This window comes from Biomphalaria glabrata, chromosome 10 (genome assembly GCF_947242115.1).
Source record: "Biomphalaria glabrata chromosome 10, xgBioGlab47.1, whole genome shotgun sequence".
NCBI lineage: Eukaryota > Metazoa > Mollusca > Gastropoda > Planorbidae > Biomphalaria > Biomphalaria glabrata.
In genome coordinates this window covers 1,155,741-1,183,226 of record NC_074720.1, presented here as the reverse complement: position 1 = coordinate 1,183,226, position 27,486 = coordinate 1,155,741, and the positions used below count along the sequence as shown (strand labels likewise).

The following is a 27,486-nucleotide window of genomic DNA, read 5'->3' as shown; positions in this document are numbered from 1 at the left end:
ATAGATATAAGAACTGTCATAGACTATATATAATCTATGGTACTGTCAGTAAAAAATACTTTTAAAATGTTTCGTATAATCTTTTTTTTTCATTTCAAACATGGGTATTCGTTTCGGATCAACATCAGAGAGAAAAAAAAAGGGGGTTATTTGACACGGTTTTCGTCTGGGTAGTAATGAGCTCTTCTGTTAAACAAAATAAGATTTTTTCGTTGTTACAATTTTTACATGATTTTTAATTAGATGGGCCTTAGGCTTTTTTTTTAGCCTTAGCCTGCCTTAGGCATAACTAAGTAAAGTAAGTACCTAGCTAGCTGATTAGTTTTACCGCTGATTCTATTTTGGCTAAGATCTAAATCTAGACTGACATCTAGATCCATCTAGGATTAGAATCTATTATTATTCTTTATTTTTATTCTTATTATCTAGAATCTTAGATGACTGGTTCAGTGCTAGTAGTAGTGGTTGCCGCATCTATGACTATGATAATCTATCTAGAAACCATGATTATGATACTTACTAATACTTATACTAGTAATAGTAATACTATGCCATACTATGAGTATGAGTTATGAGTAACTATGGACTAGTCTAGTAGTAAGTAGTAGCATTCTAGATCGTCTGACTCAAGATCTATTGCTAAGGCGTCTAAGTCTAAATGTAGATTCTAGATCTAGTAGTAGTTGTAGTAGTAGTAGATACTAGATCGATCTATCGACTATTCTAAAAATAAAAAAAGAGTCAAAAGACTAAATCAATCAGCAATCTAGTCTAGATCTAATGATCTATAGTATTAGGAAGTATACTTTATATACTATTTACTATACTTAACTCAGTCAGTTAATTAATACTCGACTACAGTAGAGTCTACTTAAAACTTAGTCTTAGTACTAAATAGTTACTTATAATAGTTATATAAGATAATAAGTTACTAGTCTAGTTAGACTCTAGTTATTAGGACCAGTGACAGTGTCCCAGTCACGCCCAGGCCAGTGACAGTGCGTTTTGTGACACTAGGCGTGACTAGAGCAGGGGTTTAGACTTAGTGACAGTGCAGTGAGCGACTGACACCGAGTGAGTGCTTTTTGAAGTTTTTGTGTAGATCTAGATATGATATAAATTAACTAATAACTTAATATAAGTCTCTATCTAATTTAGTAATTATATATCAAAGTATTAGTTTACATGACTAGATATGCACAATCATGTGGTAAAACTTCCCATCGAAGGACCCTTTTGAAGAATGTTATGCAAGTGGCAGCGCCATGCTGTCTATTGCTTCAGTAATCAGGTCACAAGTTTACTGGCTTGACTGTGTCAGTAGTATCTCCCTCTAAAGCAAAAAAAAATAAAATATTAAGATCAAGGCGTCAATGCCAGGAAGTGTCTTTTTAGATATATATATGATATATATTATATAGTATACATGCTTTTGGCCTAGAGATCTAATTTTGAAGTCTTGATATTGTTATAACTGTGGAGGCAATGCAGATAGGGGAATTGTGTGTGTGTGTAATCAGCTGACACAGATAACAGTGGCGAGTGCTTGGCAACCATTCAGCATAGATTTGTGTTGTAAACAGTACTGAGGCCAGTCACATAGGATGGGTTAGGTGACATCCAGAATGGACAAGTGAAGCTCTATCGGTTTTGAGAAGGGAACCTTTGTAAAGAGAGAAGGTGACAGTCAAAATGGTTTGGTTTGGATTCAAAGTGAGGACACTTCACAAGTACGAGACAAAGTCAAGTTCAGTACAGTGAGTCCAGTGTGAAGGTGGTACAGAACAGTTGAATCCAGTTCGAGCCTGGGATGAGGTGGAGAGGCCAGTAGAGTTTGGTACATCAGTATGGTTATCTACTTTGAAGCATTTGTACTTTCATTGTTACATGTTGTCAGTGGTTCAGTATTGGCTGTGATTTATTAGTCATTAGTTACTTTACACATTATTTGGAGCCATGACTTCTCAAGCTCTTTGAGTTCTCAATGATGCATTGTGCAGAGTATTTATTTGTGTCTGAATATAGACAGATGTTACAATATTTAAATCTAGTAGTGCTTATTGAACTTTAGATAGAGTAGTTTATTTATTCCGGACATTACATGAATTTTGGACAACTTGAAGTGTTGATTTTACCTCGTTTTGACGCGATTAATTTGCAAAAGTGAGGGTTTGTGCACTGTGCATGTCCATTTTCAATCAATTCTATGTCACTTTCGTTCGTTTTCAATATTTTCCAGACAGTATACATCATTTTTAAAGTTGCATGGTAAGCCATTTTTATTTCTGTCACCTGGATAAACTTAGCTAGCTTCCAGATTAAAAGTGTTTTTTGGTTCCTGTTAAATGTTGTGCACTTTCAAAATTGATAATTACGTTCATTTATAGACAGAGCATCACTTGTTACATTGACTGTGCTTCATTTATAGACAGAGCATCACTTGTTACATTGACTGTGCTTCATTTATAGACAGAGCATCACTTGTTACATTGACTGTGCTTCATTTATAGACAGAGCATCACTTGTTACATTGACTGTGCTTCATTTATAGACAGAGCATCACTTGTTACATTGACTGTGCTTCATTTATAGACAGAGCATCACTTGTTACATTGACTGTGCTTCATTTATAGACAGAGCATCACTTGTTACATTGACTGTGCTTCATTTATAGACAGAGCATCACTTGTTACATTGACTGTGCTTCATTTATAGACAGAGCATCACTTGTTACATTGACTGTGCTTCATTTATAGACAGAGCATCACTTGTTACATTGACTGTGCTTCATTTATAGACAGAGCATCACTTGTTACATTGACTGTGCTTCATTTATAGACAGAGCATCACTTGTTACATTGACTGTGCTTCATTTATAGACAGAGCATCACTTGTTACATTGACTGTGCTTCATTTATAGACAGAGCATCACTTGTTACATTGACTGTGCTTCATTTATAGACAGAGCATCACTTGTTACATTGACTGTGCTTCATTTATAGACAGAGCATCACTTGTTACATTGACTGTGCTTCACAGATGTGTCATTAAAATCTTAAAGGGGTGTTGGGATTCAGATTTAAAAAAGCGATGGAAAATTTATTTCGGACAACTCTCCAAGAATAAAAATGACAAAAAAAATAGCCAAAATTATTTTATTTTTTTTATGCTTCTATGGACCAGACCTAGTCTATTTTCTTTTGATAGTCTATGAGATTTTTCTATTTACTAAATAATTTTTTTTCCTATTTCTAATCTAGTCTTAGCCTATAATATTTTTTTCACTCTTCTTTGCTTTTTATTTTTTAAACAATTCTTTTTGATTATAGACTAGATCAATTAATTCTAGACTAGAGATTCTAAATTCAATTTTTTGATTTAACTCCAGATTATTTTAAATAGAATTGAATTGAATAAATATTTATCAAATATAGTCTATTTATAAGATAATTTTATCCTTACAAAAGAATACCAACCAAAAATCTTTAAGAAGGTTTTCCAGAAGCACCGATTCAAATTTCTTCCAATGGCACCCATTTTTTACTCCTCGCTCCATGATACCTTCATCCCATTAACTAGCCATCTCCCCAAACCCATTCTTCTGATTATTGATGGGCTGTACACCTCTCACACTTCCCTCATTGAAACATCCCAACTTTGTTTTGATTACCAAATCATTTTGAATTGTCCTCTTCCCCAAGCCTGATGCAGCCCCTTGATCAGGCATTTTTTGCTGCCATTAAGAATGCTTGGAAGGATGCATTAAGATAGCACGTGGCATCAACTGGTGATGGTGTGTCCTTAGAAACATTTGCTAAGGTTTTTAAGCCTACATGGGAAAAATGTGCTAAAATTGAGTTAGTCAAGCAAGGCTTTATGGCTTCAGGGATATACCCTTTCAGTCCAGAAACAGTTAAATCAAGGCTGGAAAGTTGGGTCCCAGTTTACTGTACAGACCACAAACATTGTCATCTGCCTCACTGGCTGTGCAAACTCTTCCTTCCACCTCCTGTGATGTCTCACCTCTTGCTTCCCCACTCCATGATGCCCTACCTATTTCTCCCACCTCCCACGATGTCTTAACTCTTGATTCTGCCTCCCACAACATCACCTGATTCACCTTTACCTTCCACCTCATATGGAAGTTTTTTTTCAATATTGGCTAATCTCCTAACACAGAGTTTTCCAAACCTCATGACAAAATTATATTTGAAAAATTTAGTGAACTTTCCTTCTCTGAGGACATTTTAAAGATACCCTCCTTTAAGAGCAAGGACAAAAGTAGTGCTAAACCAAAAAAATTAACCCCAACTCTCCCAATTCTTGTAAGCAGCGAGGAATTTTGGCAAGCCTTTAAGCGCAAGATTACAGAAAAAGATGAGCAAGAAAAGATTAAAATATCTAGGAAGGTAGACAAAGATGAGACAAAAAGATGAAGATGCACTGCAAAGAAAAGTCTTGAGAGAAAAGAAGAAGGTAGAGAGACAATAGAAGAAAGATGATGATGCAAGGAAGAAAAAGGAGAAAAAAGTTTTGCCAAGAAGAAAGACAAATGAAGACAGGAATGATGACTCTGAGGTAGAGAAACTGAAGGAGGCTGAACAGAAAAAATGTGACAATGAAAGTGGTGATAAAGTTTCTGACAGCCTTGTTGAGTAGGGAATGAAGATTGTCCTGCTGGTTGCCTTACAAGAAACAAAGGCACTCTGTAGGTTCTATGGGAACATTGCCATCAGTGGTGGCACACTTGTTGCACATCAGTCCCTCAGAATGCAGAAGAAGGATTAGAAAAATTCAACATTCTGTGTTCCGCCTGTTGCCCCGATCAATATCGTTAGTTCACATAAAACTTAAAAAAAAATGTTATCATACATAACTCTTTACATTTCTATATTAAATACTTTCATTATTTCATGCTGTATTATAGCATTCATAATTATTGTTATTGTGATATTATTGTTAAAAAGTTAAAGATGGTCACTTTAATTTTATTTTTATTTATTTTCACCAATTGTGAATAATATTGAAATTGTAAATATATAAATTTGAATACAGCTGTATATAAATCTTTCTAAGCCAGTAAAAAAATCTTTTTTTTTTTTTCTTTAATTTTTTTTTTTTACTTTTTGGTGAAAGTAAATAATATTAATAGCATGTTCATGCTCAGAAACCACAAAACAAAAAATAAAAAAAAAATAAAACCTAATTTAAAATTATATATTAATAAGAATAGTGAAAAATTAATACACACAACATAAAATAAAAAGTCCAAATTAAAGTAAAGCTCTCAATAAAACATGCAAACATAAAATAAACTACAAATTAATATAGGCTACAATCTTCATCATTTAACTCTATTCAGTCATACAATATAAACTGATTTTAGTATGACAAAACTACTTTGAAATTAAAAATAAATCTATATTGTCTTATTGGAAATGCATGGGGTATCTTAGAATTTAGTTAATATTAATATAAAATTAAAATCTGAGTTTATTGAAGCCTGAAATAAATTATGGTGTCCGAAATCAAATAAACAATGACAAATCTGTCTGAATTAAATAATGACACATGGTCTCTTTGACCTTAAATATAATAAAAAATATAGGATAAGGGTACAAAAATAAGTAGACAACCTTTTCTTCATAAATTAAAGAACATTTTGGTACTTCATTTTCTTTTCTATGTCAAACAATTATCAAATAATGCGCTGTCAAAGTCAAACTTTGAAATTTTGGCCTGTAGGTGTCCGAATAGCATAAACTACTCAAATAATTTTTAACGTATACTCCAATTTTTGGCTGCATCTTACTCTGCAAGTGACTGGTCTAAAATGTTTTTGTTATGAAATGGCTGTTATTTATTAATGTTTTGTTTTCTCTACCTACAGATCTTTGAATCAGCTTGTTGACTTTAAAATCATTCTGTATAAATAAATATAGAAATACTGTAAAATGTTTGACATTATTGTTCTAACAGAAGGTTACACCCAGCTGGACTAGCAAGGTATAGATTTTATTTTTTTTCTTTGTTTTCTTGAAATCATTTTTTTTTATTCAAGAATACTTAAGGACTTAATGGTATTAATCATTTATAACTTTTAACCAATTGACATTTTTTTAATGTTTAAATATTACTGAGACCCTGGGCTTTAAAGGTTCTGTTTTTTTTTTTCTTGTTTTTTAAAACCTATTCTGTATTTGCCAATAGATGGTAAAACTTTAAATTTAGGGACCATGGCTTCTCAGCTCAATAAGTTGGCAGTTATCTATCCTTACATATTCTGACATACTATTGGGACCTACATGCACTCTCTCTCTCTCTCTGTCCTAGTTGATCTAACTGCAAGATCTATATGTGATATAATGACTTCAATGATTTATTCTGGGTTTGATTTGCCCCCCCCCTCCTTTCTTTCCCTTTTACACCCCCACCCCAAATCTTCACATAAGCTATTGTAATTAAGCTAGATGTCAAATCATTATAATTGCATACAAATGGTGTTATTATTGATAATTAGTGCTATTGTATTCTATAATCTACTTTTAAAAGGCTTCATCATAAATAAAGTTCATAATTTGATTCAATTTGAAAAGATGTGGTAACACATATTTTTTTTTATACTAGTACAACATTTTAAAAAAATATAAAAAAAACAACCAATAAATAAGAAAATATTCATTCCTTTGATTTATAAAATTTTAGACCAATTTATTCTCCTACTTTAATATTATGAAATTTGCTGTATACATATTTTTTTTTTCAAAATCTACAATGATATTAATATATCGTTTACTTTGAAGGAACTGTTAGATCATGTAGCACCATCACACTACTAAAAGGTCCCCACCGCAACATTATTGTTAATACTGGGAACCCTTCGGAAAGGGACTTACTTCTCAAAGGTAAACTTTAATTTTACTTTTCATATTTTATTTTCCCTTTTTTTAGGATATATTTACCTCTAGATGATCTGCACATCTTTGTGAATAGATTTGTATCCGAACCTTATATAGGCCAGACTAGATTTGTATCCGAACTTTATATAGGCCAGACTAGATTTGTATCCAAACTTCTTTGGTCACCTACTGAATACATGTATGATTGCTTCGATCCAATATTTTCCATCTAAATAGCTTTGTATTGCTAATTGTCTATAAATCTGTCTTTCATCCAGTAAAATCTTTTCTTATATAATACTGATACTTGGACTCATGCATTTCTTAACATTTTTACAGATGTTTAGTTTTTCATTTTGGCTAATTCAGACAGATATTTTATGTCTATTTGAACTATTTCTCAGAAAGAAAGGCACTTAAAGTATTAGACCATAATTAGAAAAAATGGCTGGAGAATTTTTAAGCGCTGTAGGCTTTTACAATGAAGGCTTTTAGAATGTAATGAAAGAGACGACATATTATATTATATTTACAATATGTATAGAATCCAAATTTATGTATCGGTATTAAATGTTCATTGACTCGCTGTTTTTCTTCCGCCCCCTTTTCACATTTTTTCAAATTGTCGCTCCCCACAGTTTGAGAAATACTGTCCTAGCCAAAACCTCTTGCAGGGATAGAAGCAGTCTGGTTCTAACTTTGGACCATAGTGGTGACATTCTCAAACACATACCAAAATAACTAGGCAGCCATCTCTTCTGTCTACTAGTTGCTTGCATCCCTCTCTGCACTCAGAATGACAGTCACAGAGTCAGTTCTGTCCACTCCTTGCTCGATTCTTTCCCCTTTATAATTCACCAGATGAAGGACAAATGATGTTGTAACATGACCATACATTGTTTATGGTTTTATTAGTAGTCAATAGGGCACCATGAGAAGGAATCAACTTCAAAACACTTGTCACAGTACAAATAATGTTGTTGTTTTTTTAACTAAAACAGATGTTTAGACACAATTTATATTTGTCTTCATATTGTTACTACTTTAAAACATTTAAATACTGTACTCTTCCCTTTGAGGCCATATACTTTTTTTTCTTTAAGATCAAGTGCATTTGTCTTTGAGGCCAAGTACCCTTTTCTTTTTAGGCCAAGTACTCTTTAGTTTAAGACAAGTACTCTTCTCTTTGAGGCCAAGCCATTCATGAGACAGTTCCAGTACATCATTTTCTTGCGACTAGTCATCTGGCCTGCATTTTGAGAACCTAAAATAACTTTCTCCAACATAATTCACATACATAAGATCTGACTTACATAAAATAAGAGTTAAGATCTTTTTTTACTATTTAGAATCTGTGTATGCTCTGCAGCTTTGAGTGACCAGGGTTTGAAACCTGAAGACATCCACTATGTTATTTGCTTAAATGGACACATAGAACAGATTGGCAACCTCAACCTCTTCTCTAGAGCTGTCCAATGTGTGGGCTATGATATTTGTCAACATGATCAGTACTTACTGCATGAGTTGAAAAAGGTATCTACAGACTAATATTTTTTGTTTGTTTTTAGTGTTTTGTGCAGACACAGTTTAAATTCTTTTTATTGCTCCCCTACGATTGCAGTAGTTGCATAGATAAAGATTTTGTAGACATAATAATGCAACTAGCGAAGCTTCCCTTTGCTATCTTTATATCCATATAGCTGGTGAAGTAAAAGTTCATCAGTCGCTGGGCCATTTGAAGAGCTCTTTGTCAAACTTATTCTAATCAGGTCTTAAATGTAACTTTTCTAGGGGAAGATTGGACAGACATCTTAATGTAGACAGAAAATGTGATTGTTCTACAAATTTATTCTTAAACACTCAAACATTCATAAATGTTCTCAAATCTTAAGGCAATTCTCAAACAGAATCAAACTATCCAACTCATCACATTCCATTTAAATTCCTCTTCTGCTATACCATGGCATTATGATGTAGCCTGATTCAGACATTTTTAGTTTTTGACATGCCGAAGTTGAAGTTTTGTTTGTTGACTGGCTTGCGTTTTGAACATGTTCATGTATTTGTATTGATGATGTTTACTTTTGATATCCTTGAGTTATTTTTGTGTAAAACAAGATAAGAAATAGAAAACTTCATTGTTACACTGACTATTTAAATTGAGCTAAGTAATTTTTCCCTATTTCATTCATTTGTTAGTAAATAAAGCAATTGGCTTGTTTTATCAACTACTTTTCATTTGTCATTAATAATTGCATACATTGTTTAATTTCTTTAAATATCTTTGCGTGCTGAACTACCTAGAATATCATCATTATCCTTTCCTTTAAGTTCGGGGGCAACACAGAGTATGACGAATGTATATGTCAGATCCTTTCTATGTGCTAATTTCTTAGTATAAGAAAAAATAGAACTTAGTATAAAAAATCAGAACAAATTAATTTATTAATAAATAAAAATACAAATCATTTTGTTTGAATAAAAACATCATTTCAATCTTGAAATAGCTTGAAGAAGCCATCAGTTAAGTGAATATCTCATGTTTACTTTTTTACAAATATCTTTCTGAGTCCTACCCTGCGTCACTGCACATTATAGATAAACTTTTCTTTATTTATTCTTGATACTGCAGGTCTTATTTGTTCTTCCTGCAGGGGATGCCCTTCAACATAGATGAGGATGTAGAAATAGGGCCAACACCTGGTCATACAGGAAATGATGTGTCGGTGGTGGTGAAGAAGGCCAATCTTGGAGTATCAGCAGGGGTTGGTTGGTTGTTTTTTTGTTGTTGTTGTTAGGTGGTGTAAGAAAAGTACAACCTTTTGCTTGACACAGAAAATCATGTTGAAGGATTGTACTATCCAGCTTTAAAAAGTATGGTCAAAGTTCCCTTTCCAACCTTGCAATCAAACGCAAGATGATGTAAAGGTCATATGTTTCTGCGGCCCCCTGGTTCGGAAGCCAAGGGCTTTACTGTTCAGCCATTGGGCCTCATGTTTATTTTCAAACTGATGTTTAATGTTTTTTCAATTTTGTTTTTCACAGGGGATTTATTTTATTGTGAAGGTGACCTTTTCTCCCCCTCCCTTTGGCTGAAAAATAGTGAGCGACCACATCTCCAGGTGCAATCAAGATATACCATATTGGAGATGGCTGACTTTATCATACCAGGACATGGACCTACGTTTAAGGTGCATTTAAGTTGTTTTGTCCTTCCCTTTGGCATGAGTCTGTCTTATATGTTTACAGCATTGTCATTTTCATATTTTCATATTTGATGTTTGGTACATATTCATGTAGGCTCTATTTTTAAGCACATTATTATGTTTTAATATTAACATTAATACATTCTATAACAGACATTGATGGAAGGAGGTCCACTTTGTGCATATTAAATAGGTGTACTTTTACTATTCGGCCAACTACCTGGCAGTGATATTTGACCGGAGCCAAATATGGCAGAATGGGGAAAAAAGGCCAAATATTCGACAGAACTGCCGGAGCGACTATCCGGTGCACCCCTATAGGCTATGTATTACATTGCTATGAATTCAAGAAGAGGGTCTTTTACTTTGTGAAAGGTGAAATGTTTTGTAATGGACTATAACAACAAGAGTCTCAATTAACACATTGATTTTTTTTAGTCTTCCATTCGTCTCCTTTACTCCAGCATCTTGTTATGAGTCTGACCCACTTTTACACACACTCCTGACTTACACACTTTCTTTACTGTTCACTCAACCATTTACAATGAAGATCAACTGGTCATTTCTTACACAGGCACACACACTGCACTACCAGCCACTCCAAACACATTCACTTACTGTCACAGGTTTTTCTATGACCTTTCGCTTGTAGGCCTTCATTCAATTCTTTTTCTTGATTTTTCTATTGATTTTCATGTGAGCGAAGAGCTTTACCCTCTTTTAATACTCAAGGTAGCTTACACATATGATGTGCTAAATTATAGAATGTAATTCTTATATTAAGGACTGCATCTTAATTTCTAGGCACCTCTTCTCTTTGTCTTGTATAGATAAGTCTAATCAGAGGTAACACTATAATAAGGAAATAACACAGGTGTAAGGCCAAAAATATTAAGGCAGTTAATGCTGATGAACAATGTCGAACAAGAAGTTTAATATGTAATGAAGATAACTGTTGAATGTTGTATTATCTAAACATCTACTTCAGAAACTAAAGCCGACCTGACTCAGGAGCTGCAAAAAAGTCTTCTATTAACCTTTTGCTCTACTTCCTAAATCTAGTCCTGGATAAAACACATATGAACTGTGTAAAAGTATATCTAGATTTATCCTTGACTATCAGATGTGTTATTTGTTTGCTAGACAACTCAACCCTATTATACACAAGGAAAAACACCTGGCAGTCTTTTCATCATTTAAAGCAAATAATCGACTAGACTAGAATCACTAGACCTATCTGACAATACAACACACATTTATGGTCTACTGTCCAACATTTAGTGTTCTAGCCTGTTTATTTTAGGGCAGAGAGGGAGGGGTGTAGATGAAAGTGTTACTTTTTTTTATAGGGTTGATTACCCAGATGCTCTGAGCAGATAACTGTAAATGTGTAAGTCAAGAAATCTAGATCTCAGTACTGCAGACTATAGAATTTATTATATAGGCCAACGCTTCCGAACCATCTGTCAAATGTTTAACTATCTGTTTTAAGTTGAAACTATAAAAAAGATAAACATCTAAGTTCTCCTATTATTAACAAATTATAGTTTGGCACTAATTAATTAATTAAAACCACCAATTATTGTTCTAAAACACTTCAGCTTCCCACTATAGATTAACAAAAGTAAGCAGAGCATGAGATGTAAACACAACCATGTGATGTAAACATAACCATGTGACTCAGAAGAAATTTGAAACAACCCCATTTGCCATCACTGTTCTAGATCAACAAATATTAGATTATAATTTAATCTAAATTTTATACTAATTAGTAAATCTAGTAAATTTTAGGATCTAATCATTCTATCATTAATTTAGATCTAGTCATCTAGACTAGCGTCACAATTACGCTAGATGTCTAGATCTGGAAAATCTAGATTACTCTAGATTTAGACTTTACATAGTGACAGAGTAGATGATACTAAAAATTGATAAAGATTTTTAGAATCTAGGTAAGATCTAAAACTATAAGAAGATCCAATACTATAAGAACTACTCTGAATTTAGATCTTAACTTGGTCAGAGTCTCTATATTCTATCATGGAGACTATCTAATTTAGTCTAGTAGTAGTCATCTAGATTAGTTTCTAGCTGTATTCTGTGTTTAATATATACTTTATATACTTTTTTAGAATGGTAGAGATATTTAGTATATTATTATGGAATTTATACACACTTCTGGTTAGTGTGATTCCAGCCCCCACCTCATTGTGGTTGCCCTGGGGTGGTCAAGAAGAACTGTTTTTTTTTTGGTTGTGGTTTCATAGCCACGACCAATGTAAAATAGCCACGCAGCTCTGTCCCATCTTGTTGGAAATATGGCAAGCTTAGTAGCCACTGTACCTGACTCACCAGGTTCAGAATGAAGGCAAAAAGCTGGAGGTCAATGTGCTAGCTGAAGAAGACTTGAACAAGTGAGCCCAGCCAATTTCAACATTACAATACCATTGCACTGAAAGACTGCACAAAACAGGAAGAGTTGAAGGTCACCTTATCAAACAAGTTCCAGCTCCTAGAAGAGGAGACAGTAGAACAGACATGGCAGAAACTGAAAAAAAAACCCAGTAAATTTCACATGCCAAGAAGTACTGGGTCTCAAGTCATACACCCACAAGGAGTGGAGTTCAGCAGAAACTCTTCAGAAGATCAAGGAAAGAAGAGAGAAGAAAGCAGGCATGAACAACAGTAAAACAAGAGCAGCAAAAGGAAAAGCACAAAAAAGAATATGCTGAAATAGATAGGAGTATCAAGCATAGCATCAGAACAGACAGGCAAACCTACATTGAAGCACTAGCAAAAGAAACAGCTCTTCAGAACAGTACCAAAGAACTGTAACCAGTCATCAAAAATATATCTAGAAAATTTGCCATGTCAGAGAGGCCAGTAAAGGACAAAAATGGTGACTTGATAACAGACGAAGAGGACAAAAGAAGAGACTGGTCGATCATTTCCAAGAGCTTCTTTACAGACCTACTCCTGTCAACCCACCAAAGATACCGCCAGCTGTAAGAGACCTATCGAGTGCAGTGCACCCACTAAAGAAAAGTAAAGTAAAGTTCCCCTTTCAGACCTTGTGGTCTATAGGGCAGATGATGTAAATGTCATCTGTTTCTGTGGCCTACGGTTAACAAGGGTGTCATGTGTCCAGCACAACGACCAACCGCCTTTACATTTCCCTAACTAATGTCTGTCAGGTACCCATTAGAGCTGGGTGGACTCAGAGGCACCCGAGTATCCCAAAATTAAAAATCCCAGTCTTCACCAGGATTCGAACCCCAGTCCCCGGTTCGGAAGCCAAGCACTTTACCGCTCAGTCACCGCGCCTCCACCCACTAAAGAGCTGACTATTTATTTGAAGAAGTAGTTGATAACAACACAAACCATATTCATCTATTGGAATCTGCAATAGAAAAATTTGATGTAAGATTCAAGCATATATTGTATTTGTCCTCACTGTCATGAGCTCTTTTGCAGAGTAGTATTGTCTCTATTCAATCACACTGAAGAAATCTAATTAGAATATATCTTTCTCGAGTTTAATTTCTTCAAACTTGATTCAATCAAATAAGCTATCCAACAATACAAAAATTAACATGACTCACTTTTATGAAATAGCTGGCTATCTTACAATATTGTCAAATAACTGAAGTACATAAACTACTAGTCGAATAATGACCACTGAACAATGTCTCATCTAGGAAGCTTCGTGTTGCCTGGCCTTTCTTGCTACATAATTCTTAGTCTTCTACCTATTCCTGACTACTCATGCATGTTTACCTAAACATCTCTTCAAGGTCATCTAAAAGAATGACCTATTTACCTAGTCGTTCACTCACACACTCCACTTTTAGCCCACTTGACTAGTTAACTTATTCTTGGAATTAAGGCACTTAACATTATTTCCTGTACCATGACAAATAAAAATTGTTTTCTTCCTACTTGAGCTATGATTGTACAGAATGTTACTGGTCTCTGCCCAGATTTTCAACTATTCATTGTATTCACAAAACTTTTTTTTTTTTCTAAAAGGCTTCCATTCTGTATTCTGTTTGTTCATTTGGCTTCAAACAAGCTACAAAATGAATGTCTGTCCTTGTGTCACTTTCATCTCTAATAAGTTCACAATCTCCATCAAATATTTCGCTTACACAACTCTTGACGACGTCTTGAATCGTTTCTTTGTTCTCCTTATCATCTTCTGTACTCTCTTCCTCACCCAGGCTCGCTTTATTAAGTCTGTTTAGTGCCACTCTGACAAATACACCGCCATGTCTCACAAAAAAACTTTTCCATCTTGAAAGACCAGGTCCCAACCATCTTTCTTTGCCTTCACACTTGTAAAAAAACTTTGTCATCATTTTCTGATGCTTGAACTTTAGAATGCAGGGCTCATTGTATTCTTTCACTTGAATCAACTATGTTATTCTTAATTAGGAGAGAAAGTCTAAATTACACTTTTTTTTTCTTAAGTTCATTCGAGAGTAGTAGTTGCTGTTTGTTTTGACAGGTTGAACTAAAGGAGCAAAAAAGAACTAAAGAAAACTTTAGGAAGAGAATGCGTGAAGTAAAGGAACTGGATATAACAGCTGACAATCTGTGAGTCTTGAAAAATATATTTATTTACTTATTTTTTGACCATGTTTTTATCAAATATATGAATATGTTTTTTTCTTACTTAAAATGTGAGACAAATAAAACAGGGTTCTCAATTCTATATGAATAGAACAATATCTTAATTAAAGAGCCTTTTTATTACCCTCTTTTTGTTCTGTACATTGTCTAATTTAAGATTTAAAATTACATTGCCCAAGCTAATGTGCATTTTGGACATAAATTATAATAGGATGTCTAAATAAGATAACTTACTAAACTTAAGAGTTGCAATTTCCTACTAATACCAATGGATGACACTGTTAGACATTGTTATGTACAAAATAATATCCTAGAATTAGCAAAAAACAAGAACAAAGCTTTTTAAATATTTACTCTCATTCTGAAACAGTAAAAGGAAAAACAAAACAATTAACTTAGTGAATGTATTATGAAAACAATGTAAGGAACATCATAATATATAAAGCAAAACATTTTGGCAAATATTTTTTTAATGGTAAAGTCAGTATTTATCCTCTTAGCACACTCATCAAAAAAATGTAGGCTTTCATTTATTGACTTATTCAGACAGACTTAGCTTGAAATACATAAAAAGTGAAATTAAAATAATTTTTTTTTTAAAAAAAGCTTATCAGATGATCCAATTATTGTCAGCTTTAGTAGAAAAGGTTGAAGATACTAGAAAAAGATTAGCACTAGCCTACTATAAACATATACACCTTAGTCAAGAGTGAGACCAACTCATGATCTTTTTAATGCCTATGAAAATGCAACAATAGAAAAATGAGATTTTTGTTAAATATTTTGACAAGATATGGACAATCAGTAGAGAGAGTTTGTAGGTGAAGGAGAGCTGAGAAAAGTACAACCACCACATTTCTATATTTAAATTCCAGTGTTTCTCATACTGGGGAAAGGGAGAGGGGCTTAAAGGTCCTGACAAAGGGGGACGGGGCAGTCAATAAAATTTTAGAAGCAAAATAAAAGTTTGAATGCCATTAAAGTTATCACTCCATGTTTGAATATTAACACACACACACACACAAAAATGTGATTCTTACCGTTGCTTCAATAAATTAAAATATTTTAAATAAAAGGCATCCTTCACCTTTTTAGTAGGACCTTTTAAAAATGTATACTGTTTCGTGAGATGTGACAGCATGAAGTCATTTCAAAGTAACTCCGCAAATGTGACTTTATGTCTGAGTGGTTGAAATTCTCTCGACTTTTGCGATCATGCCTTAACATTAATAGTCTTTTTTATGCTTGAGGACATTTGTCTTATTTGTGTATCTGTGTTGATCTCAGAAGCTGTTGTTTTTTTTTAACTTTAAAAAAAAAAAGAAAAAATATTTTAGTCAACATTCACTTTTGGATAGTTTCATTTCAGTTTTCTAAATGATTCAACTAAACACTTTATTTCTAATTCATTTTTTTGATTGACAATGTTTAAAATGAAACCAGTACGTCCCAACCCTATAGTTCAACTGAAATAGGCTTGGCCAGAAATATCAACTCAAAGTTTATTGCGTAGGCATCAGAAGTTTCTATTTAGTTTCAATTTTTTTCTTGATCTCAGGGTCAAGTCTCTAGAAAGTTTATTGAAAGAAAAAGGGCATGAGGTGAAACAGGAGCAGCAGAGAAACAGAGAGCTGGATGCCAAATTTAAGAATCTACTCCAGGAGAAAGAAAGTATTGAAGCTCAGTGAGTGTTCTCATTATTTGTTGATGAACTTAGGTTGAAACCAATTCACTTTGAAGAGGACTGATTCTAGATTGGCCTTGAGGGATTGTCAGCTGTAGATGGAAATGTTTTCATTGTCGCTGAACTCTGCAGTAACTTATATAACCTATATATAAGAACATTAGTTACATGCTAGGAAAATATTTTAAATTTCTGCAACATCTTATTTTAAGTTGCTGCTCCAGGCCAGTTTACAAAAAGGGGGGGGGGGGGATTGGACCAAAATTTCCTAAAATTTTTGTAAAGTCTATTCCCATCCCTGTTATGTGTAACCACATATAAAACCACACTCCAACATAAAAAAAATCTTTCAGAGACAATACTATATTACTATATTGATTGTAAAGTATAACTTAACATTATGTAAAGGATCAATGAAAACAAGGCAGTTGAATCCTTGTTACATAACTCCCAAAATGTTTGCATGATAGAAGTGTGTTTATTATATAAAAGAGTGAAAAAAAAAAGGTTGATGACGGATCTAGACTTTTATAACTCTAGTGATTCACTAGGAATGTTAACCTTTCTTTACTTTCAGGCTTCAAAAAATACTTGATAATCATTACACAGAGAAGTCAGAGTTGAGTTCTAAGATTAAAAGTCTTCAAGAAGAGAAAAAAACCCTCAAAGATGTAAGAATTTAGTAAACTAGAAATAACATTTATTTTTTTGTCTTTGTCAAATCTATGACTACTGACATTATAGCTTATTGTTATAAAAAAACAACATGTTAATTGTCCTACAAGGCTCGATAAAACCTTGGACATGTGTTATAGCAACATAAAAATGGCCTACACATCTCGATAGTTATTTCTCGGAGGGTTGGACCACACAATGATCCATCTTACACTCAAGTACAAACCAGTTTTAAAAAACAACAAAACCCGTAGTACAGTCCATCCAGTCATGGTCTGACGACGCTGTTTTACAGCTACAAAGTTGTCTGGAGCAAACAGATTGGGACATGTTTGTAAATAACTGTCCTGACATAGATGAACTTACCACAACTGTTAATTCGTATATCCAGTTTTGTGAAAACAAGATTGTACCAAAGAAGAAAATTAAAACATTCAGTAATAATTGACCCTGGATGACCAAAGAAATAAAGGAAGCGATTCTATACAAAAAAAGAATGTTCAAGAGCAGTTCTTCTGAATTCATCTCAGCCAAAAGAGCCCTTAAAAAGAAATTATTTAAAGGAAAAGAGAGATTCAAGGAAAAAATTGAAAGCTCTTTCAAGAAAAATAACTCTTAAGCTTGTTGGAGTGACTTGAAACAAATTACTAGCTACGTACCCAAGCACAAACCAATGTGCGTCGCTGACAATATCAAATTTGTCAATGAATTAAATGATTTCTACTGCCGATTTGACTGCTTGAGAAAGACCACCATGATTTATTGGCATCATTTGAAAACAGTAATAAAAAAACTGTCTCAAGAACTGTTCAATAAACAAGAAGTGACTAAAGATATTTAAACAAGTAAACACTGCCAAAGCCTCGGGACCCGACAAAGTAAGTGGCAAACTTGTAAAGCTATGTGCGGAATAACTGGCTTCTATCTTTTGTGCTATATTCAACAAGTCCTGGCAAATGCACAAAATGTCTTCCATTTGGAAGACATCTGAAATAATTCCAGTACCTAAAAAGAAGATCATTGTTTCCAACATCGACCTACGTCCAGTAGCACTTACATCAATTCCAATGAAGTGCCTGGAGAAAATGATTTTAAAACATCTACTGAAAGAAGTCGAAACAGGTCTTGACTGCCGCACCAGTTTGCTTACAAACCGTCAAGAAGTATAGAAGATGCAATACTATTCATGCTGAATTGTCTGTACCAGTGATGCCCAACCTTATACGGCCTGCGGGCCATTTTAATTTCTAACACTCGTGTCGCGGGCCACATTAACAAAAAGATACCAAAAAATGAAATAGAGAATAAACCATTTTAAATAGTTATATTACAAATTTGTGGCTCCAATGGGCCTACTTACACCATAATTAAGTTACGTAACAAGGGTTTCAGTTGTCTTATACCTGAAAAAGTTTTCTACTAAAATAAGTACTTGTTAACATTGTGATGATACCATCAATTTTTGTTCGGAAATGTGCAAGGCTTATGTAGACAACACGGCGTAGAAATCTATTGTCCTTATTGTTCGAAATTTCTCAAGCTGGAAATCTGGATTTGTAAGTCAATCAGTTCCAGTTGGTGTCACTTCTCAGCGGCAATAGTAATTATTTCAAAATCTGCTGCTCTGTTATTTAGTTTTGAAGAGATTTTCACCAAGACCGTCTAATCGACTCATTTTGCTATTGTCATGCCAGAAAGGCTGACAGCTTCATTTTTTTTTTCAGGCTGATTTTATACCATCACTGCTAGCAAGCACCTTTTTATGCTTCATTTCTCTTGTTAATGTGAGCAACTCTGTAGCCTCCATTACAGTATACTCATTTCTTGACTTCTTGGTAAATATTTTCGTCAATCACTCAACTCTAGACGTAACTTTGCGATCTTTTCTTGGTGACTCAAACCAACAATGCCACCATATTTTTGTAATGGTTTATTTTAGAATGCCATTTATGCTATCTTCCTTAAAACACATTTTACAGATCAAACATGTTGGCTTATTATGTTCCACCAACAAAAAAAAAGATCTGTCAACTTTACCTGAAAGTTTCAACATCCAATTTTCGTTTCTTCAGCTCTCCCATTTCATTAACGTGCAAATGTTATACGATACGGCACCAATCATGTTGCTGTCAAAAGTACACGAACAAAAATGATGCAGAAAAGATGTGCAGTGTTACACACATGAGATGTCAAGAACAGGGCTAGCTCTATACAGCTGCGGTATTGTCCAAGACTCTAAAACAACTGTCAATTCTTGTAGCCGAAAAAAAAACAACTAGTGTTCTTATAGAAAACAAACTAACAGATGTGTAGATGTTTTGGCGGGCTGGTCCAAACCATGTCCCCCGGATCTGGCCCGCGGGCCGTAGTTTGAGCATCACTGGTCTATACCATCATCTTGATACTCAGAGACACTATGCCAGAGTGTTATTCTTAGATTTTTCATCTGCATTCAACACCATCCAACCTCATCGCATGATACAAAAACTATCTAAATTGAACGTTAGCAAAAACCTACAAGCTTGGATTCTAAACTTTCTTATCAAACGCCCACAATATGTAAATGTGAATGGCATGTGTAAGGCACAAGAGAGCTTAGCACTGGAGCGCTGCAGGGGTGCATCCTGTTACCAGTATTGTATACCATATACACAAATGACATTCAGAGCCTATCAGCTGACACTCCCATCATAAAATTTGCTGACGACAAAGCAATCATTGGCCTTTTTTCAGGTGACGAAAATCTGTACCATTCAACAATTGACACCTTTTACCAATGGTGTATAGACAACTTTCTAATTTTAAATGTTCAGAAAACTAAAGAAATGATTATTGATTTTAAGAAACATTAAGGCCATATTACAGAAATTCAGATGAACAATCAAACCATAGAACAAGTACAAGAATATAAATATCTAGGAACAACTATCAACAACAAACTGAAATGGAGTGAACACTGTCAAAACCTCTACACAAAAATTCACCAGTGACTCTTCTACCTTAGAAAGATAAGAAAATTTAACATCGACAAAACCATTATTTCACTTTTTTATACAGCAACTATCAGCAGTCTAATTAACTTTGCCATCACCTGCTGGTATGGTAATACTTTACTGGCACAAAGACTTAGACTAAATAGACTAATTAAAAAAGCATCGCACATCACTCAAATACAGCTACCATCTCTTGAAGAGCTTTTTCATGAAAGATGCCTTTCCAAAACACTCTCGCTTCTTAAGGACAACCTGCACCCATTAAACCACTGTTACATAAAATCCTAAAGAAGTGGTCGTCTCCTTTCCATTAGAACTAAAACAGAAAGATTTAAAAACTCCTTTATCCCACTTTCGGTCAGAGTGTTACAAGATCAGCTGTCGTCATCGAGAAGTACATAGAAGTTCAAATTCATAAAGTGCTGGTTGGGAATGTGTATGTGTTTCGTGTGTGAATGTTGTTCGAATTCTTCATCTATACTGTTATTGTACAGTAGTTACGCTGATGTTGTCAATTGTAGTCAAACTGAATTTCTATTTGATTGGATCAATAAAATTATCTTATCTTATAATATATAAATTGAACTGATGTCATTCTATAAAATTGGTATTGCATTGATCAGTTTTATGTTTCAATGCCAGGAACTTGCTGCTCTTGAGGAGCTAAATGCCCAACTAGTGGAAGAAAGCAATCGTATTATTGATCACACAAATACCAACCAGAAAATCCAGCTGTGACAAGAAAAATCAAGAAAACAATGAGCCAACAAAGGTATAGTTTATTGACACTTGACACCTTAATTTCTCTTGTAATAAAAGCAATAATGAGAAGTGCATGTCAAATGATATTCATATTGACTGGTAGAATGTATTTTTATATGTAGATTTTTATTAATCTATTTTTTAAAGTGAGTGCTTTGATTTTTATTTTGATAGAAGCACCAACGCCAGAAACTTATTTTGAACATTTATAACGTTACCCATCAGCATGTTATTTTTTTTTTGTTTTTTTTTAAAGAATTTTACTTTCTTATCCTATTCTTCTAGATCATTATAAACATCATTCATTGGTAAATATCTGGAGCTTGTCTGTATTCTTAGTTGTTATTGTCCAAGTCTTTGTGCCAAAGAACTGCTTTCAGATTTTATTGTGTAGGGACAGCCTTGTAATACTCCTGTCTTCAATTTAAAGGATAAATAAACATATAGTAACAACTATTTCAAGTATAGCGCAGCACATGGATTAGGAAATAAAATATCTGTCGACAATACTTAGCGCCAAAATGACTACTGCATCAAAAAGCCTTGTTTTAAGGATACTATTAGTTTAATGTAGTCTATCTATCATATGTAGGTCTTAAAATTTGAAAAGCTATTGAAAATCCCATTTCATGATATTTTGCAAAGGCTACATTTTCTGTACTGAAAGCAAGCGCACCATTTTGTTTTCAAAATTATGTATTGTTGTCATTCTGCATGCACAAGGCGCAACAGTGCACTATTAGATCACTGTATATGAACTGGAGCAACTGGAATTCCATCTAAGTGGAATAGGAAGAATATAATATTTTAGACGAGAATTTGGCTTGATCCCCCTAGAGTAATGGTTCAGCAAGGTTCTTTGTGTGGGTTGTCTAGTCAGGAAGGTTTTGCCTAGGAAAACTGTGGTAAGGGTGTTCTAGTGAGTGGATGACATTCCTGTTGGTTTGTTATTGGAAAGTGAAGACAGAGGCGGCGACAGTGAACCCTGCAGGAAAGAGTTTGAAGATCTAAAAACCAGAATTGACATTTATGTTCATTGTAATCATCTCACATTTTTTACATATCAAAATGAAGTTATATCTATCTGTCTATCTATATATATAGGGCCTATCACATCTCTCTCTCTCTCTCTCTCTCTAAATATATATATATATAATTAATGTGTTTTCTGTTATATGGGTTAGTAAAGTTTACCAAAAATATTTATTTTTTTTAAGAATGCATATTCTAGTTGTAAGCACCTATATTTATTCATGTTTTTAATCAATGCATCTTTTAGTGTTATTTATTACCAGCTTCTATAATCAGTAAGCTTAGCCAGTGGCCATTTCAATTGTATCCAAGGAAAGGACTTTTTCCAGAAGTCAGGAATGAGAGTTTGGCCATTCATCAGTTTCTTGGTTAGAAGGTCAACCATCAACAATAGATGATCATTTAATTATCTGTCTTGTGTGATCAATGCTCAGTTGCCCCTGCCATTACAAGGCCAGAAGCCCAGCATCTCAAGGGGCCTTCATATTCTACAATTTAGTGGGGAAAAAACACCACAATTAGGGGTCAGGTTCTGCTTGAATAGATGTATTTAACAATATATACATGCATTCATCATACAAATTCACTAGGTACTGGGCCTAACACCTATTGTTATGAAATGTTTTGAAAAATATATGCTTAAACAACTTGTAGCAAAAGTCAAGAACAGCCTTAATCCTGATCAATTTGCATTCAAAGCAGCTGGAGGAACTGAGGATGCCATTCTATTGCTTTTGGACCAGCTTTATAAGCATCTCGATATACCCAAAACATATGCACGAGTTCTCTTCGTAGATTTCTCCTCGGCTTTCAATACCATACAGCCACATCTAATGATAAACAAACTGAGTAACTTAAATGTAAGCCCTTACTTACAAGCATGGGTTCTAAACTTTTTAACCCAACGCTCCCAGTATGTTAAAGTCAACAACACCAAATCGTCAACTCGAGTACTATGTGCGGGTGCTCCACAAGGTTGTGTACTTTCTCCTGTACTATACATTCTTTACACTAATGACATAAGAAGCATCTATGACTCAGTTAAACTCATTAAATTTGCTGATGATACTGCCATAGTCGGTCTTATTTCAGGAGACGAAACTCAGTATCGAAGCTCAATAGAAGAGTTTACAAACTGGTGCACCTACAACTTTCTAGAACTGAATGTCACAAAAATTAAAGAACTTATAATAGATTTTAGAAAGAAAAAACAAACTATACGTGAACTGCAAATAAACACTACATCTATAGAGCAAGTAAAGGCATATAAATATCTAGGCATTATCATCAACAACAAGCTTTCATGGGAAGACCACCTTGGAACTCTGACAAAGAAAACAGCCCAGCGACTCTTTTTTCTATACTAACTCAATAGCTTTAAACTAAACAAGAAGATCCTTGAGACTTTTTACGGCGTGACTATACAAAATCAGCTAACATACGGAATAAGTTGTTGGCAAGGTGCGACGTCTAGAAAACATCATTAAAAAAGCATCAAAAATTACACTCACAACATTACCACATTTAAAGGAACTTTTTGAACAAAAGTGCCTAAGAAAAATCGAAAAATCTTGGAAGACAACGGCCACCCTAACCCATCAGAACTACGTCAGGTCGTCGCGAAGTGGGCAACTGCTGTCAATCAAAACAAGAACGGAGCGGTACAAAAACTCGTTCGTACTTCACTCGGTCAGACTCTATCACTGCCACTCATTGATCAGGGAACATGAAATGCACCAAGATACATGTGTGTAGTCGCTGAATGAATTCTTTTTGTTGTGTCTGTTGTAATTATGTGTATTTTTCTGTTGTGTTGTCTTTATATGAGAAAAGAGTCCTTGTAATCACAACAAGTTTCCGTAAGGATCAATAAAGCAGTCTTAGTCTTAGTCTTGTGTGCATTCTTTTTAACATACAAAAACATTATTTTATGCTATAAGTTTTAAACAATAAGAATGTAATTCAGAAAAGTACAATCATTAGGTTAGGCTCATACTGAACTTTATCCTCATAACAATCAGTTCACTGAAAAAAAACATGTCAGGTAATCTAGATACCCTCAGTTCAGAAGCCAAGAGCTTGACTACCAAACCCTGTTATTAATATTAAAAAGTTACCAAAACAAAAAAGTAACGTTTACCTTTCAGACCTTGTGATCTATGGGGCAGATGATCTTAGGTCATCTACTTCTTAAACCAATGGTTAATGAGCAGGCTGTAGCGCCACTGGGATGGATGGATGGTTATTTGGCCAGCACAACGACCAACTGCTTTTACTTTCCCCAACTAATGTCAGGTACCCATTAGAGTTGGTTGGACTCAGGGGCGCCATAAAAATCCCAGATTTGAACCCAGGATCCCAGATTTGGAAACCAAGTTCTCAAACACTCAGCCACTGCGCCCCATTATAAATATTAAGAATGTAATAACAATAATAATACCTCAGCAGTCAGCCAAACAAAATACTTTCTCCTGCACACATCTACTTTGTATAGAAGGAGATAGGATTGTGGTTGTTGATAGTTTATACCTATTGATATTTCTTTTTTACCTGCCTAGGTGGATCTAGTGGAGGGCTCCCTCTGAGCGTATGTGAAAACACAAACTCTCTTTGAAATTTATTTTTTAAAATTATTATGGCGCCTGTTGGTATTTTAGAAATACATTGAGCTGCAAAATGAACACTCCATATAATACCCCATCATTCTGCAGGAGGTCTGGACTAGGAAGTAAATTATCTTCAACTCTGATGTAAAACATTTTACAAAAAAAAAACATATTCCAATTCTGACTCTGATAATGCTTTCTGCTTCTACTTCAACTTAGCACATAACATATGTTGTTTTTTGCACAGGTCAAAGAGCAAAACAAACAATGTGAACATTTGAGCGACTCTGACAGCACTGAAGTAGATCTGTGAGTGTTGATTAAAAATTACAAGTATTTTATCAAATATATTATTTTGTTTCTCAACTTTGTGAAATTAAATGAAGCAGAGCTGACTGGTATATTCCAGTCTTTTTATTACCCTATGTTCTGTACATTGTCTGCTCTAGCATTACTTGTATGGTGTATCTTTTTGTTTATATTTACTCGCACTCTGAAACAACAAAAGGAAAAAAAGCAATTTAAGCTTACTGAATTCAGAAAGAAAATAAATAAAGCTCAACAATTAGAAAGAAATATTTTTTTTTTTAATCTTGAATGGATAAATCAGTATCTAACTTCTTTGCACATTTAATATTTTACGAGAGACAGTTCAATTTTCCTGCAGGAAGACGTGGGATGGCAGCCAATAGACCATGAACAACCTAGCAGCCATTCCGTGTAAGCCATCATTTATTGAATTATTCATTTATACTTATCTTGAAATATTTTTGAAAAAAAAAAACAAGTAATGGTCAAGACAAGCAGTCATATATATAAATATGTATGCATATGTAGAGAGACACTATTATACTGGTCTTTAGTTATTTGTAGCCATCGCTGAATTTTCTGTTAGTAATTATTTGTTTTTGTTTTTTTAAAACATGATTAGCTCAGAAAAAAGTAAGAGGCAGGGGCAGAGATACTAACCTGATAGAATCCCAGACTGCCCAGCCAGAGGTCAAATGTTTTTTTTTTAAATTTTCTCCATAGTGTTGTCACAGTGTAATTTCTAAATGTTTATTTAAATTTTTTAAATAGTGTTTATTGTGTATTTATATTCTTGTTGTGTGTTGTGAACTGATCTGTTCTTGTGTGTTGTGACAAGAGGGACAATAAGGGTAGCTACTTTATTTTCAGTAAGAGTTAGCTCCCTTTAATATACTATTTAATTCTCGGTTAACTGTTTCTTCTTCTTCTAGCCAGCTTTATTGCTGCTGAGCTGTCAGCTCTTTTGCAGACTGTGCCAAGGAAAAAAAGTGTGCTGTTTTCTTCAGTTGTTCAGCACTGCCGTACAGGGTGTTGGTTATGTTGGGCTGTAGTGGAAGTAGGGTCTGCCTAAGGTGGATTAGGGAGGGGCATTCAAAGAGGATATGGTTTACGGTTTCAAAGGGGTGGGCGCAATGTCTGCAAAGGGGTAGTTGTGTGGAGTTTATTTTGTTCAGGTGGTAATTTAATAGTGGTGTGTGTCCTGTTCTTAGTTGGAAGATTGTAGATTGTTCTTTGCGGGGGAGGAAGTTAATACTGTCTAGTTTGTTAGGCGTAGTCATTTCTCTGTACATGGCTCTGCCTGTGTTTCCTGATGCCCATTGGTTGAGCCACTCCTCTTTGTGATTGTTGACTAACATTGACCTTAGGGTGAGGTAGTTAACAGGTCTATCTGGTTGTTCCATAGATGAACCTGCCTTTGATAGCTTATCTGCCTTTTCATTTCCCATGATGCCAATGTGTCCAGGGATCCATTGTAGTGTAATATTGATATTTAATTTTGATATCATCTGGTGGATTATCACAATGAGTGTTGTCAACTCTCTTGGGCTGTTTGAGGTGCTGCTGTTAAGTGCTTGCAGAGTAGATTGGGAGTCTGTAAAGACAACAATATCTGATGGTGGTTGCACTCCTTCATATAATTTGTTTTCCACTGTCTGGAGTGCTATGGTAATTGCCTCAATTTCGGCTTGGAAGTTTGAGCAGTAATCACCACAGGGTGTGCTTATCTCAAAGTGTTTATTTTTAGGGAAGACCAGGAAGGCACCAAGATCAGCATTGATGGTAGCTTTGAAAGCCGATCCGTCTATAAATATGGATAGCTGTTTTTTGATAGCTTTCGATTGTTTCAAGTGTGCCTACTTTGAGCTCCAGTGGATTTGATTCTTTTGTTAAGGTGTTATTTAGTAAATGTGTTTTGATGGTTGGTTGTTTGTAGTTTAGTCCGCGTGTAATGTTTGAAAACCTGGTAATTTTTTCTCTGTTATTGGGTAGGTGGTGTTTTAGGGCTAGTTCGTCAGTAAGTTGGATCAGAGTCCTTTGCTTTTTTTGGTTGTTTTTCCTATTTCTCTGTGTTAGTAATTTATTTGGATGATCATCCTCCAACCTTCTGTATCTCTCAATAGCTTCTAATGCTGCTCTGTTGCGCCTTAACTTAAGAGGTTCAATATTGGAGTCTATTTCACAGGCTGCTGTGGGAGTAGTTCTCATACCTCCACTAATTAACCGCAAGGCTTGGTTTTGGATTGTATCTAATGAGGATTGATAGGTTTTGTTGGCAGCTACTTGTATGGAGAGACAGTTAACCATTACAGATCTGACATATCCAGTGTATAACTGTCTTAGGGTTTTCTTTTCAGCTCCCCAGGATGTTCCTGCTAGGTGTTTTATTATGTTTAATCTTTGTGATGCCTTTTCTTTTAAATCTGCCATAAAGTGTTTTAGAGACAGTCTTTGGTCTAGTTTTACACCAAGATATGTTGGATTTTCTTCTTTATTTATTGGCTGAGAGTCTATTTTTAGGATGTAGTTTCTTTTTGCTGTTTTGATTGAATAAACTGACTTTTCTTTGTTTATTTCCATTTTCCATAATTTTGAATATGTGGAGATAGTTGTGAGGGCTCTATTTAGTTTGGATCTAGTCAGCACTGGATATTTCTCTGTAGTCCAATAGCCACTCTCTCTTGAGCT

The 27,486-nt window shown here is 34.5% G+C and overlaps 1 protein-coding gene across 16 annotated transcripts in view; it reads left to right on the top strand.

Annotated features, from left to right (window-relative positions):
- The first annotated feature begins 281 nt into the window (after window positions 1–281).
- The window catches only part of LOC106074502 (uncharacterized), a 33,571-nt gene continuing 6,366 nt past the window's right edge, over window positions 282–27,486 (top strand). For 2 of the 16 annotated variants that reach the window (XR_008780204.1, XM_056044365.1), the window contains exons 1-11: window positions 1,420–2,268; window positions 5,891–6,006; window positions 6,804–6,905; window positions 8,269–8,432; window positions 9,554–9,664; window positions 9,945–10,090; window positions 14,613–14,701; window positions 16,296–16,421; window positions 16,999–17,092; window positions 24,737–24,798; window positions 25,135–25,209. Coding sequence is in view for 15 of the 16 variants with exons in the window: in XM_056044365.1 (XP_055900340.1) it covers window positions 10,049–10,090; window positions 14,613–14,701; window positions 16,296–16,421; window positions 16,999–17,092; window positions 24,737–24,798; window positions 25,135–25,209 (488 nt within the window). In the remaining variant the exon portion in view is untranslated. Of the gene's footprint in view, window positions 299–1,406; window positions 2,269–5,890; window positions 6,007–6,803; window positions 6,906–8,248; window positions 8,433–9,531; window positions 9,665–9,944; window positions 10,091–10,258; window positions 10,481–14,612; window positions 14,702–16,295; window positions 16,422–16,998; window positions 17,093–24,736; window positions 24,799–25,134; window positions 25,210–27,486 lie in introns of those variants that run through there. The other 14 variants (XM_056044353.1, XM_056044355.1, XM_056044361.1 and 11 more) reach the window with 14 other exon arrangements.